At 42.8% G+C, this 14,454-nt stretch overlaps 1 protein-coding gene across 3 annotated transcripts in view; it reads right to left on the bottom strand.

The window, feature by feature from the left end:
- The window catches only part of phf20l1 (PHD finger protein 20 like 1), a 108,655-nt gene that overhangs the window by 56,177 nt on the left and 38,024 nt on the right, over window positions 1–14,454 (bottom strand). For all 3 annotated transcript variants that reach the window (XM_080005035.1, XM_080005037.1, XM_080005036.1), the window contains exons 5-10: window positions 13,934–14,022; window positions 9,733–9,885; window positions 4,039–4,159; window positions 3,136–3,195; window positions 654–944; window positions 343–564 (exon numbers count right to left, since the gene is read on the bottom strand). In XM_080005035.1, coding sequence (XP_079861161.1) covers window positions 343–564; window positions 654–944; window positions 3,136–3,195; window positions 4,039–4,159; window positions 9,733–9,885; window positions 13,934–14,022 — 936 coding nt within the window. The remainder of the gene's footprint in view (window positions 1–342; window positions 565–653; window positions 945–3,135; window positions 3,196–4,038; window positions 4,160–9,732; window positions 9,886–13,933; window positions 14,023–14,454) is intronic.

The raw sequence follows: 14,454 nt of genomic DNA, 5'->3' as shown, positions 1-14,454 counted from the left end.
ATTGTTGACAAATATTTTCCATGAGTTTTGTGAACAACGTTTGCATCAAACTACATTTTTCAACGGCTTCCATTGCATCCAACAGTTGCCAGCTAGGGAATTAAATTGTAAATCTCCTCAACTGAAACACACTGAGTTTGTACCTATTTGAAATCAAGTTGTTTTTTTTTTTCCTTCCATTTTCAGAGATAATTTCCGAACTTAGGGTAAATGCACACAGAATTGTGCAGACTGTGTACTGTGTTCAGCATGTGTTCATTAGTTCAGATGTCATTATCAAGCAAGTGATCTGAAGTTGACTTTATGGATCAGGACTGGGGCATCATTGTACAAGAACCGTACCTGCATCCAGTGTGGTTCCGAGCGCAGTAGGACAGTTAAGAGGACTCAGCATCACATCCCCGGGGGAAAAGACGTGTGACGGCACGATGGCTAGTTGAGACGAGCTGTTTGTGGAGTGGAGTTCTGCGCTATCACAACTATGAGAAGCTGAGCAGCTTCTTCTCTTCCAAGAGCAGGATATTGGTTGTACTGCTTTTATCTGAAAATCTTGGGAGGATTGAACTGTACACACACATACACACTCATCAATAGAAAATCTATAAATGTACAACAGGATCATAATTTATATCATTGTATGCTTATGTGCTTACACGAACAGGAAGACTTTGCCCGTCGTCTCTGGCCATTTTGGAGCTCTAGTGTGCACATTGTAGGAGAGGGTGGTAGGACGGTTGATGGAGCCTGCATTGCGTCTTCCTTTGCTCTGGGTGGATGGTGCGGGGTCTGGTCCTGACCCAGGATGTTACAGTGATAGTATTTGAGGTGGTAGTCCAGCAGCTTTGCCTTGCGAAAAGTCTTTGAGCATCCAGGGAGGGTACACTGAAATTGGCTAGGGTCCTCAGTCGAGCAGGGACAGGCGGAACTTTGCAGATACGATATGACTGTGGCAGGTGAATCAAAGGAAGAGGAACAAAAGGATGAAGACAGTTGGGATTGAGTAAGACCCTTTGACAGCTTTTCCCATTTTGAAATGTTTTTTTTTTTTTGAAAAGCATCAATTTGCACATTTGCATTGGTGATAAGATATGGATAATGGCATCCAAAAATGTTCAACTAAAGAAAGAATCAGAGAACATCAATCCACGTCCAACAACAGTTCTGCAGTCACACCTTTCCAAGATTTATATATTTTTGTGTGTGTACCATTTTTCTCTCTTGGTAAGTATAAACTATTAACAATAGAACATGGAAAGTGTTCATTTTAAATATCAAAAAGTTTTTTCCCCACAGAACAATTTTGCAGATATTTCAAAATCGGTTCATTAAGACTAAAGAACGTTTTTTTCTGAATTCTTAAAGAGTAAGACAGCTTAGTTTCTCCATTATGTACATCCTTTATGTACACTGCTCAAAAAAATAAAGCAAACACATAATCATTACGATGTAACTCCAAGTCAATCACACTTCTGGGATATCAACCTGTCTAGTTAGGAAGCAACACTGATCGTGAATCCATTTAACCTGCTGTTGTGCAAATGGAACAGACAGGTGGAAAGAGAGGCAATGAGCAAGACAACCCCTATAAAGGAATTGTTCTGCAGGTGGTGGCCACAGACCATTTCCCTATCCTTATCTTTTCTGGCTGATTTTTGGTCACTTTTGCATTTTGCCAGTGCCCTCACCACTAGAGGTAGCATGAGGCGGTGTCTGCAACCCACAGAAGTTGCTCAGGTAGTGCAGCTCATCCAGGATGGCACATCAATGCGCACTGTGGCAAGAAGGTTTGCTTTGTCTCCCAGCACAGTGTCAAGAGCATGGAGGAGGATACCAGGAGATGGGCCACTACACCAGGAGACGTGGAAGGGGCCGTTGGAGGACACAACCCAGCAGCAGGACAGCTATCTGCTCCTTTGTGCAAGGAGGAACAGGAGGAGCACTGCCAGAGCCCTACAAAATGACCTCCAGCAGGCCACAAATGTGCATGTTTCTGTTCAATCTGTCAGAAACAGACTCCATGAGGGCGGTATGAAGGCCCGACGTCCACAAGTGGGGCCTGTGCTCACAGCCCAACACTGTGCAACCCGATTGGCATTTGCCAGAGAACACCAGGATTGGCAGATTCACCATTGGCGCCCTGTGCTCTTCACGGATGAAAGCAGGTTCACACTGAGCACATGTGACAGACATGACAGAGTCTGTAGACGCAGTGGAGAACGTTCTGCTGCCTGCAACATCCTCCAGCATGACCGGTTTGGTGGTGGGTCAGTGATGGTCTGGGGAGGCATATCCTTGGAGGGCCGTACAGACCTCCAAGTGCTGGCCAGAGGTACCCTGACTGCCATTAGGTACCGGGATGGGATCCTCAGACCCACTGTCAGACCATATGCTGGTGCAGTGGGCCCTGGGTTCCTTCTGATGCATGACAATGCTCGGCCTCATGTGGCTGGAGTGTGTCAGCAGTTCCTGCATGACGGAGGCATTGATGCTTTGGACTGGCCTACCTGTTCTCCCGACCTGAATCCAATCGAGCACCTCTGGGACATCATGTCTCGTTCCATTCAGCTACGCCACGTCGCACTACAGACTGTCCAGGAGTTGAGTGATGCCCTGATCCAGGTCTGGGAGATCCCTCAGGAGAACATCCGTCGTCTCATCAGGAGCATGCCCAGACGTTGTAGGGAGTGCATACAGGCACGTGGAGGCCACACACACTACTGAGCCTCATTTTGAATTGTCTTGAGGAATTTCCACAGAAGGTGGATCAGCCTGTGATCTGATTTTTCTTCTTTTATTTTGAGTATGATTCTGAATCCAGACCTTCATGGGTTAATTTCCATTGATCATTCTTAAGTTATTTTGTTCTCAACACATTCCACTATGTAATGAATAAAGATTTTCAACTGGAATATTACATTCATCGAGATCTAGGATGTGTTGTTTAAGTGTTCCCTTTATTTTTTTGAGCAGTGTATTATCACGTCTTTAGATGAAAAAAATAAACATAGGATTTAACTGGATTGAAATGGCACAGTGGTCAGGGCACTAGCAACGAGTAACGGTAAAAAGTCTGCTTGTAAAACACATACAACAAAATAACTTTTCAATGATTTGAGGTAAGATTCATGTACTTACTCGGTTCTCTGGTATGTTTGTTGGCTTTCAGAGTCCTTGGAGCAGAGGTACTTGTGCCAGCTGGATAAAGAAATTCAGCTATTTTAAAAGTGGATAAGTATATAATTACACACATACATTAAGATATACATCACCTCTTTCACTTAATCTAACCATTATTTCCTGCTAAACTTTTTTAGATGTGAAACATTTTTAAATATATTTTTTCAATGCTTACAAATCTTGATCAGACATGGGTAAATAAAAGGAAAGGATTTTATGGATTTAATGATGATGTCAAGACATTAACACAACATGCTCGTCACGCTTGTGAATTAATCACTTTTATAGTTAAAAGTGATTCTTTCCCTCGTGGACTGTGTGATTGGTTGTCAATGGCTTGGTTCAGTTTGTTGTATGATTGAGTAACAGTGTGGACACAATGCAATTTCATCTGTTTGGGGTATTTGCATTCAAAAACCTAGTGACACATGAAAATATATTTGAAAAAATACAATTACATTTGCATAAGAATGGTTTATTTTGGAAAGACTGTGTAAATGTAAGTTTACAGGCTAAGTTGTGTGCACTGCGTCATTAAAATGCACAATAAGACACTGCATCCCCAGTTAAAGAAACATGAAGAAAGACACTTTTTCAATATAAATATTGGTGGGTTAGCAACATTACTTTTAGCTGACTCAAGAAGTATTATGTCTCTGCAGAATATTGAAACCAAATATTAAAAGTCAAAGGCCTAATATACTGCAAGTATACTATTTCCCATTTTATTATTCTTTGAAGGATTGTAAAAAACATTGTAAAAAATGGAGTTGATATTGCTTGCAGCAAAAAGATAAATATTAAAGCGAGACTCAATATTGTTGATGTTAACAAACTAATTACGTCAATTTGTTAATTTACCAGAATGTCTGTGTTGCTCTTCCTTTCCAATAGAAGGTGGGGGATCCGAGTCTGAAGGATGCTTGTCCATCACTCTGTTTACATCACTCGTACACACCGAGGCTGCAGCTTCACCAGTTACCTTTTGTATAAAAGGAAATAAACATAGTAGTTTAGGGCTTTCTGTAAACATTTAAATCTAAAAGTGTCGGCTTAATTTATTTCACTTTTAGAAAAATAAATGTCACCTTTTTACAACATTTTTTAGTGAAGTAAAATAAAATAAAAATAAAAAGCTAACTCCGATAAGCATTTTTTTTGATCATTTTATTAGCTTTTTCATAAATTGGTCGCCCCAGACCCAACCTCACGGAGCTAAACAAAAAGTCCATTACACACATTGTAACCTTAATAGAACAGGATATCACACACCCACTCAATCACCACCTTACCCTAGTCTAATCATTGATCTATTGTCACACAGAAAATTCTGTGAGTGTTTACATTTTGCTCTTTTAGCTGAAATACAACGATGCACTAGGGGTGGGCCAATTTAGGTTCTGGAGAACCAGCTCCCTGTAAAGGCCGAAAAATGTTAGTTCCACGCCTCAGAAGTGTCCTTCCTGGGATTTTTCATTGACGCTGGTAACATTGATGGACCAAGGCAGTCACGGACTGGCCACCTCCTCCCACTCACAAGGAGCTTCAAGCACTTTCTGGGCTTCTCTAATTTCTACATATGTTTCATTCGGAACTACAGTTTGGTGGCAGCTCCCTTCACCGCTTCACCTCCCAGAATGTTCCATTCTGGCTGAGAGGGCTTTTGATGAGTTTAAAATCACGCTTCACCTCTGCACCAATTCTCATATTCCCAGCTTCCCCTGTCGCCAGTAAATTGTGGAGGTGGATGCTTTAGACACCGGAGGGGGGGGCAGTCCTATTTCAGTGGTCGGCTGAGGATCGGAGGGTTCACCCGTGTGCCTTCTTCTACCGGAAGCTGTCTCTGGCAGAGACGAATAATGACATTGGGAAGTGGGAACTGTTGGCGGTGAAACTTGCACTGGAGGAGTGGAGGCTCTGGGTGGAAGGGGCGGAACAGCCATTTGTGGTCTGAACGGATCACAGGAATCTGGAATACATCCGTTAGGCTGAACGGCTGTATCCTCGTCAAGCCAGGGGGGTCCTATTCTTTAACCGTTTTGATGTTGTGCTCTAAAAACATCAAACCTGACGCCTTGTCCCATCAGTTCCAGCCTGAAGCGCTCCTCCACAACCTGAAGGTATCCTCTTCCGACATGGTGGATCATGGGCGCGGTAACCTGGGAAGTGGAGGACAAGGTAAAATGCTCCCACGTGGAACACCCTGCTACACTCCCATCTGGTTTGGCCCCTCTGAAATGAGACGCACCTTGGCATGTTCCGACAACACTTCTGGTGGTCTTCCATTGAGGACGATACCAAGGGATTCATCGCCACCTGCCAGATCTGTGCCTAGCATATGAGCACTCGCCAAGCTTACTCCAGCCTTCTTTATTCCCTATTGGTTTCTCGTTGCCCCTGGTCACACGTCTCTTTGGAATTAGTCACTGGCTTGCCATCTTCTGATGGCAATACTGTTATCCTCGCAGTTGTGGATCAATTATCTAAGACTGTCCTGTTGATTCCATTACCCAAGTAACCCACTGCCAGAGAAACCACCGAAATTCTGTTGCAACATGTGTTCCGCCTGCATGGCCTCCCCTGTGAAGTTGTCCCCATCTTGAGGGTCTTCAACCCTGTGGCTGTCCATCTCCATCTGCTGCGATCCATGAGGATTCATTTACTTTCCATGTAAGATGGAAAGCACCTGGTGGATTGGGAGGGCTACAGTCCCAAGGAGCACTCTTGGGTTCCGACACGCAGCATCCTGGATCCAACCCTCATTACTGACTTCCATCGGGCCCATCCTGACCAGCATGGTGGAACGTCAGGAGCCATGCCTTAAGGGGGGTTCTGTCACAAATTCCCCTAACTAGCAATTATATTTCACATAGGCTCTGTCCTCTAGCTTCATACATATTGGGTTCCCCCATGTGTATGCGCGTCTTACTGAAAATTTGAATGTTGCGCACCCTGGCCAGGGGCCAGCTCTTGGGTGCCTCCGGGTATGGGAGGTGGGCGCTATGGCATTGTCCGGCCTGTTGCACCCCTGCGTTGATCTGGTTGCTCTGGTGGCTGCTTGATCTCGGGAGGGGGGGGGGGGGGGTGCTGGTGGGTTGGTGTGGTGCGGCCAGGTGGGCCCCATGCCGGCTAGCCTCGAGCCCTGGTAGTTTCTGGAGAGCACTGCCAGGTGCCTTCCGGGGCCCCTGGGGAGCCTGGGGAGCCTGGGGAGCCTCTTGCTGTTGTCGGTTGGGGTGTGGGGGGTGGCTGTCTCCTGCTGCGCAGCTTTCCTGCAGCGGGGGCCTCGCCCTTGCGCGGGTGGGCCCTGATGGCTCGCAGGTGGTTTGGGCAGGGTGTCGGTCTGTCTGTGTGGGACCTGGCTCCAGGCTTGCGGTCCATACCTGGCACCCACGGCCAGGGTTCCACGCCTGAGGCTGCGTCTTGTGCCTGAACATGGGGGTGGCTTGTATGTGTTTGCCTCGGTGGTGCGGGGCCTCCCTGCACTCTCTGGGACTGGGTTATGCTTCTCGGGGCCGAGCGTGGGGGTTGCTCCGCAGGCTTCCAGCTTCTCTGGGGGGTGGGGGGGTCTTCTTTGGCTGCATGGCGGGGTCCTTGGGGCTTTCCTGCAGCCGTGGGGTGTCTGTACGGCTGCGGGACTCAGGAGTGGCTTCAGGGCCTTTTCCGTTGCTTGGAGGCGCTACGATATAACACTGATCTTATACATCAGAACCAATTGGGACAAGACCCAATACACTCATCGGCACGCACGCACGCACACACGCACACACACACACACACACACACTTTATAACCTGCGATATAACCTCCTGGTTATATCGCTCTGCATTTCTTCCTCATTTACTGCCATAACTATGACAGAAAGACGCCATGTGCCCAATTGCTGTCCCAGTTTTCCTGGACCTAATTAACTCAGTTTTTTTGATACATGTTGTCGTCTGATGTTTATGTTTTTCTGTGTACATGTTATTTGTTTCTATGTTTGTTTTTTTCCATGCACATGCTGTTGTTTGGTTCTATGTTTATTTGTCTCACCCGTGGTCATTCTCCCGCTCTTCTTTTGACATTTTTCTAAAATTTTCCTGCCATAATGCAAGATGTAAACTAGGCATCTGTGTGTAGCCCCCAAATTCTCATTATTTAACATCACATTCTGTCCATTATCGTATGGTACCATCTTTGTCTGTACCGGTGATCTTCAATCGGGGGTCCACGACCCTTAGGGGGTAAACAGAGGTACTGCAGGGTGTCCGCCAATTACTTTTAAAGTCAAGGTTTTTGTGAAAAATGTAATTAAGTATTTTGCTCTAACCATTATCACTAACACTAACACTACAGCAGCATTTTTTATTTCAGAAATCAGCTGAAAGAAAGTGTTAGTGAATCACACACAAATTCACAGCTTTTGATGCACCATAACATCAGAAGCTGCAAATTTGTGCCTAGTTTTTGACATTCCAGTTTTTTGACATTCAAAAACCTCAGAATTTTCAGTAACATACCGTGCCTCAAAAATACATCACTGTTCCATGGCTGAACTTCAATAAAAAGACATGGTAAATGGTTGGTATTATTGTATTGATATTTATCAGCATGTAAAACCCTATTTCAGATTCGTGAAAACTTTTAATTTTATTGGTGAAAACAGAAAAAAGGGGGATTTCACAAATTTTCTTCTACACAGGCCATTTAAGAGGCAGTCCAGATGAAAAACTACTGAACTTTTACAGTAGTAGTCAAACCTGGACTAGATTATAGTAAAAACCTAAACAGCATTTCAAACCCTATTTCAGATTTGTGAAGACAAGGGTGGATTTCACTGGACCCCCCTGGCTTTTCACACATACTTGTCACGCTCCGTAACTGGTCTACCAAGGAAACTAAACTAACAGAAATAAATCTAAATCAAAAATAGAAACCCACAGAAAACGTAAAGGTGGAGCATACTTAAAAAGATGCAGAACTTTTTGACCAAAAAGAGGTGTTCGAAACAAGAGAAGAAGCAAATGACGCTGTGATGGGTTCTTTAAGAATTTGGTGCAAGCCCCGGAGGCAAGGGAAGCTCTCACTCTGAGAGCTTCCCTTGTAATGATTGGTCCAAACGCCCTTGCATCACCTGGCAGGAGAAGGACTTCAACCTCCTTTTCATTTTTTTGGATCTTTAAATACAAAAAAGCCAAAGCCGACTCCTCTTGCTATTGCATGTGTGCTTCTTTCAGCGGTGCAATTGTTGTTTTGCTTTTTTTTGTGTTTCCTGCAACTCGCTCCGGAGATAGGTGCCACTTTGCACCCCGGGTGCTTTGATGAATGTGTGTTGTTTTATGTTTTCGGCTGGTTCCACAGAATGATACACTGTGCTGTATCTTGTCTTAAGGTGCCCACAGACGACATGACTTTCACCATCCTAACATCTTTTTTCCTTATTTTTTTTTTGTCTTGAAGACGTAGTGGTGCATCCCAAATGAGGATGTTCACATGACATTATCCTACACTCGGCGAGTGACAAGAGGGGACAGCCGCAGATGAGACTTGAGGCAAATTATTATAACTTATTATTATTATTATTATAAACAAAGTCCTAAATAGTAATGCAGTGAAAATATCAAATATCGCTTTATTTTCAAGCTTTTGACTCTGATCTGGGGCTTTTGTCACTGATCTGAAAAACAACTGCAGAGTGAAAATCCAGCTACAATTTTGCATTCTGAAATCAGCATTAATATGTGCTGCCTAGCTGAATGGCACTGAGAATATTAAACACATCTCACACCGGTAAAAGATAGGTCTACCATTTCTCAACCCAGGCCTTATTTAAATGTTGGTTCCCTTTATTTATAACTGTTCCAAGTACAAACCTGCGGAAGACTTTAGAAATGTACCCCGCTACAGAGGCTTCTGACTGTGTGTAAATGCAGTCCAAAGGGGCAAAGTCTGAAACTGTAAAAAATTGTTAAATCTCAATCTCACAATAGTCTGGCAGTTTTTATTGTCTGACTATATTGTGTTTTTACATTTATCAGTTTATATCAGTTTTTACATTTTACTAACTGAGAAAATGGTTATAATTCCTGCATTTTATCAGGTTCTTCAGGGTTTTAGTGGCTCTTTATGATCTAGATGTAAATAAAATACAAAATACACTAAGTTAGGTGGGACAATAATGTGAGTTTCACATTTTCATTCAACAATTTTCTTTCAACAGTTTTCTTTCACCAACTTTGGCCTGTTGGACTGTATTTATGCATAGTGAGAAGCTGCTGCAGAGGGCTAAGTTTATCAACAGTGTTGGTGAGTTTGTGCTAGGAACAATTACAAATTATGGGAACATTTTAATAAAGCCTGGGTTGAAAGAAGGCAAGCCTAGACTTTAAAACTATATTGTATTTTGCCCACCTATTAGAGTGAATCGAACTAATCATTTGGTTACTTGAAATCTATACTGAACCTTGAAACGTATATATCGAATGGTTCAATACAAATATGTGTATTGTTATAGATACATTTTACACATACATATACATAGTTTAGATACCTGGATCAAATAGTTTCTTTACTCACCAACTCTCTTCCATCCTCTGTTTCCTGTCTTGTTCGTCCGTCCTTCTCTCCTTGGGCATCTTGTCGACAGCGGATGCTGTTGTTGCTGGTTCTGGGTTTATTAATGTTTTTTGACCAAGAGGCTGTAGCAGCTCTAACCAGGGCAACCCAGTCCTGTTGATGTTGCAAAGATGTCGAATAATTGACATAAACCCAAAATATACAAATGATTTATATAAATACATTGGGCGACATGAAGCAATGAACTGACAAACACTTGTGTAGATGAAAACCCATTATTTTCTTAAGTGTTGAGTTTGCATGTGGAATTCAAATTACGACACATGCAAGCCAAACTCAGCCCAGCCCAGGTGTACCTGACGCGCAGCAACCTGCCAGAGATACAAGATGGCCCCGCACAAATCACCAAAAAAGCAGCAACCATAAACTACTGATTATAATCATAAAAACTGCAGATTTATTTTGAATCAGAGTCAGAATCTGCTTATTCAGCCAAGTACATTTACATATACAAGGAAGGAATTTGTCAGTGAGGATTGGTGCAGAAAATTATAATAAAAAAAGTTTAACAGTCTGAAAAGATATATCCAGATATACAAAAAAATAGCCAAATATAAAGAACAGAAATAGCCAAATATAAAAAATATTAAGAATATACCAAGTGTCATTCTATGCACAGGATAAATTAAGGGTATAATTGAATACAGTGTTGCCGTCGTGGTTGTGAGGGCAAGGGATGTCTGCCTTGGTACCATTGCGTGACTTTTCCATGGCAGATTCCCGAGGTGGAGGAGCGGCCGCAAGGGCATTGGCAGGGGTTTGTCCCCCCAGGGGAGTTGCTGTTGGGCACCCTGTGCTGAGTGTACTCGGCTGCGTGGGTGCATGCTCTGTGCTTGTGGCTGGGTGGGGCATCTAGCCGGTTGCGGAATGGTGGGCCTCGTCTTTGCGAGGGCCGTGGGTGGCCAAGGGGGCCTTGTGCCTGTGGCCGACATTATGCCTGGTGCCTGCGGCCGGGGTTCTGCACTTGCGGGTGCATCTTATGCTCATGGGGGTGGATTGTATGTGTGCGCTTCAGGGGTGCAGGGTCATTCTGTGCTTTCTGGGACTGGTTTGTATACCTCGGGAAGTGCGTGGAGGATGGATGTAAGGCTTTTTCCGATGCTTGGAGTAACTATGATAAAATTCTGACCTCATACACCAGAACTCATTGGGACCAAACCCATGCACTCACAGGCAGACAGAGACACACACGCACACACACACACACACACGGCATCTGCTTTGAACACTCCCTTTAACACCCCCCTGATTATGACTTTCACCTTTTTTCTCCTTTATTGTGATAACTAACACAGGAAGAGTCCATGTGGCATAATGGCTGTTTTTGTCAACTTAATTATGTTTTGTCAAATACATGTTGTGGTCTGACTCTGTTTCTATGTTTATGTTTTGTCAATAAGTGATGTTCGGGGTGGGAAGGGTCAGCCACAATCTTCCTCACCCGCCTCAAGGTCCGTAAGGCGTGCAGATCCTGGACGGAAGGGAGGTTGCAGCTGATCACCTTCGCCACTAAAAGAATGATGCACTGCAGTGTGCTCTCGTCCCTGGCAGTGAACCTGACAGTGATGGAGGAGGTGAGGATGGACTATCATTTTGGTGTAAAAGTGCACTATCATCATCATTTCTTCAGCTGCATCCACTGCTGGGCCCTTGTGGAACAGACAGGCACCAAAAGAGAGATAGAGACAGTGGCAACATATAGGGATATGTTTGCCAAGTTTAATAACTCTAAAACCATATTTATCACTATTGAGTTTTAACCCACTAATTTCTCCATTGCCGATAGCAGTACCAGACAGAGACCTTATTTATACTCTGGTATTTGACAATTCAATACCAGTATCCATTTAGTACCAGCAGCCCAATAGCCTGCCCCTTCACAATAACAAAATTTACGGATGGTTAGGGCAGGTCTAGCAGGGCAGAAATTGACAAATTAATTTGTGAGAGAGCTGGTGTCCTACTACAGTGCCAGGTTGAAAGTCACTGAGCTTTTTAGTACGACCAATTCAATTGCAAATGTTTGTCTAAGAAGATTGCATAGCTGTAAGATGATGTGAGGGTGTCAAGTGTAGCACAGAACATGCGTAAGAAATTATGTACTCTCAAATAATAGTTTACATTTCCACAGAAAGGTACTGTAGACACCTGCCTTTTGACGTAGATGTAATGATACAAGAACAGTTTACTGCCTACCCTGCTTCTATGGCCGGTGAAGGCAGAGAGGCTTGCTGGTTGCCCTATGACGCAAGCTGCCAGTCAAATTGTCTGACACGCCCAGTGCAGTACATTAAATTGCAGTTTCAAAATCCTGATCATTTATCATTATCTTTTTTTTAACAATAAAATGTTCAAAAAACATGTAACTATCTAATGCTGTCATGATTTTTGAGATAGCTATCCCTGCATTTTCCTCACATATTAATGTTTTAATTGCCAGAACTCTTTTATAGCTGGCACATACCACTCAACCTTATATGACTCACCGTTGCAACCGTTTGTAACTGAAATTGAAACAGCAATATTTCCTGCCATCACAACCTTACTCATTACGCATTTTGTTATGTCTCCTAATTTGAAAAAAATAGCTTATGCATAAAAGGTAGAAATTGGTATTTCTCTTTTTTTGGCGTGCCCCTAGTTGATCCAAGTTTGTACTTATGGTGCCTTCCCACCAGAGTATCAGAACCCGTAACCCAGCTGAGCCGTGCCATGCCAAAGTACCCGTGTTGATTCTAGCTCCTGATCTCGCATGGTACTAGGTGCAACAACTGGACCACATAGGTGGTGTAAAGCGATACTGCAGGCCATTGATTAGTTAATCGCAATTTACACAAAATCGCCAAATGCAGAAGTAGTTCCTCCATTGTTGTGATTGGTTTTTATATTACTGTTCTTTTGTGCAAGAATGCATGCCTGGTTGTGTTTTATTAACTTGTGTTTTTGTTTGGTTAGTCTTCAGATAACTTTGCAATGGGGGTTTAAAAAAAGTATTAACTATATAATTGTTAAATGACACACTTCACACTATATCCTGATTTTATAACTTTATAAAGTGTCAATCTCGAAGATTTCCGTTTCGCTGTTTTCGGTGGCACCTATAGCGAAAAGCGGTAATTGCAGGTGTGTTTTTGGACCTCACTTCCCAGAGATCCAAACAGTGTCCCCTGTGTGATGTCATCAGTTGGTAGTAAGCACCTGGGTCACGCCTCCATAATGATTCAAGGTCGCCAGTACACAAGAATGCATGAATTTGAATGCATGGTGGGGAAATCGCCACAGACACCTGGTTCTTGATACTCAGAATACTGCAAATGTAAGGGCTTTCGACAGTGGACCATAAGCTCAATCACCTTTATGTTAGCTCATCCTGCAATAGTGACTTTACAGACATTTATTTAAATGAAAATCTTCTAGATTGACACTTTAAGTAAAGGACAAAAACGCTTCAGATAACTTCTACCTTCACGGCTCTGTTTACTGCTGTTGTACGATGGAAAAACGATACAGGGGATTCGATTTGGGATTTGGGTGAGATGGCGATGTGTGCCCTACCATGCTTTGTGAACATACTTTGAAAAGGGCCTTTAAAATCAGCCTATGAATATTACATTGGTCAAAACGACTCCCTCTCAGTTCTTTTTCTTTATTTTAAGATATATTTTTGGTATTTTCATGCTATATTTGATAGTGATAGTGTGGGGAGAAAGGGAAGGCAGGGGACAGAGAGAGAGGGGATGACATACAACAAATGGCCTCGTGCCAGGCCGCTGCGGTGAGGACTCAGCCTTTTATATGGTGCGGTCTAGGGGTACCCCCTCCCTCTCAGATGATTGAGAGTCATTATAGTTAAAACTATAGAAAAGATAATTAGATCTTTTTAAATCACAAAATGTTGCTGAATGTTTCATAATGCTGTGCTTAAGGTTTGTAGACGTAAAACTTTAATACCAATTTATAAATTCCGTCTGTCTTTGAAGTCAACTTTCATGTGGTGTTTTGTCCACACGTTCATGAGAATAAAACCAAATTAAAACATTGGATATAAAAGGCAAGATAAGTGCATAATTAAGTAAGGAACCAGGTCACTCAAAGGAATAGATCAAATAACTATATATTTGATAGCAGAACAAACGCTGACCTGTCCCTTGGCATCTTCTGGCATTGACTTTATGTGGATCCTCTTCACACTACGTACCACACCATCATAGAACTGTACCGTGTACGTACCTACAAGGAAGAAGGATTGCATACACAGGCAATATCCCATTATTAGTAATATATGCATGTATATAAGCTAAGTTAAGTTTATTTTCATTTTAAAAAGGCTAATTAAATATAGTACTACTGTATGATGTTTGTCAAAAAGGCTGGAGTGAGCAGTGTCAGCAACCACTCAGGTACAGACAAGGTAAACAATGATGGTTAATATTATCACATATTTTCTGAACAGACTACATGAAATTGCTAAAACAGCTTTACCCAGGAATCTATGACATACTTTCTAAATTTGAAACAAGGATAGGCATTCACATTTTGCAGATTGGAAACAGCCTGTTTGCATTTTTTTAATTAGTATTATTACAACATCATTACATTAGATGTGTTTTGTATTGACAGGATAATTGGTAATCTGATTTTGCCTTTAAAAAGGTCCTCTTT

This window comes from Zeus faber (genome assembly GCF_960531495.2).
Source record: "Zeus faber genome assembly, chromosome: 8".
Taxonomy (NCBI): domain Eukaryota; kingdom Metazoa; phylum Chordata; class Actinopteri; order Zeiformes; family Zeidae; genus Zeus; species Zeus faber.
This window is presented reverse-complemented; position numbering and strand designations above follow the sequence as displayed.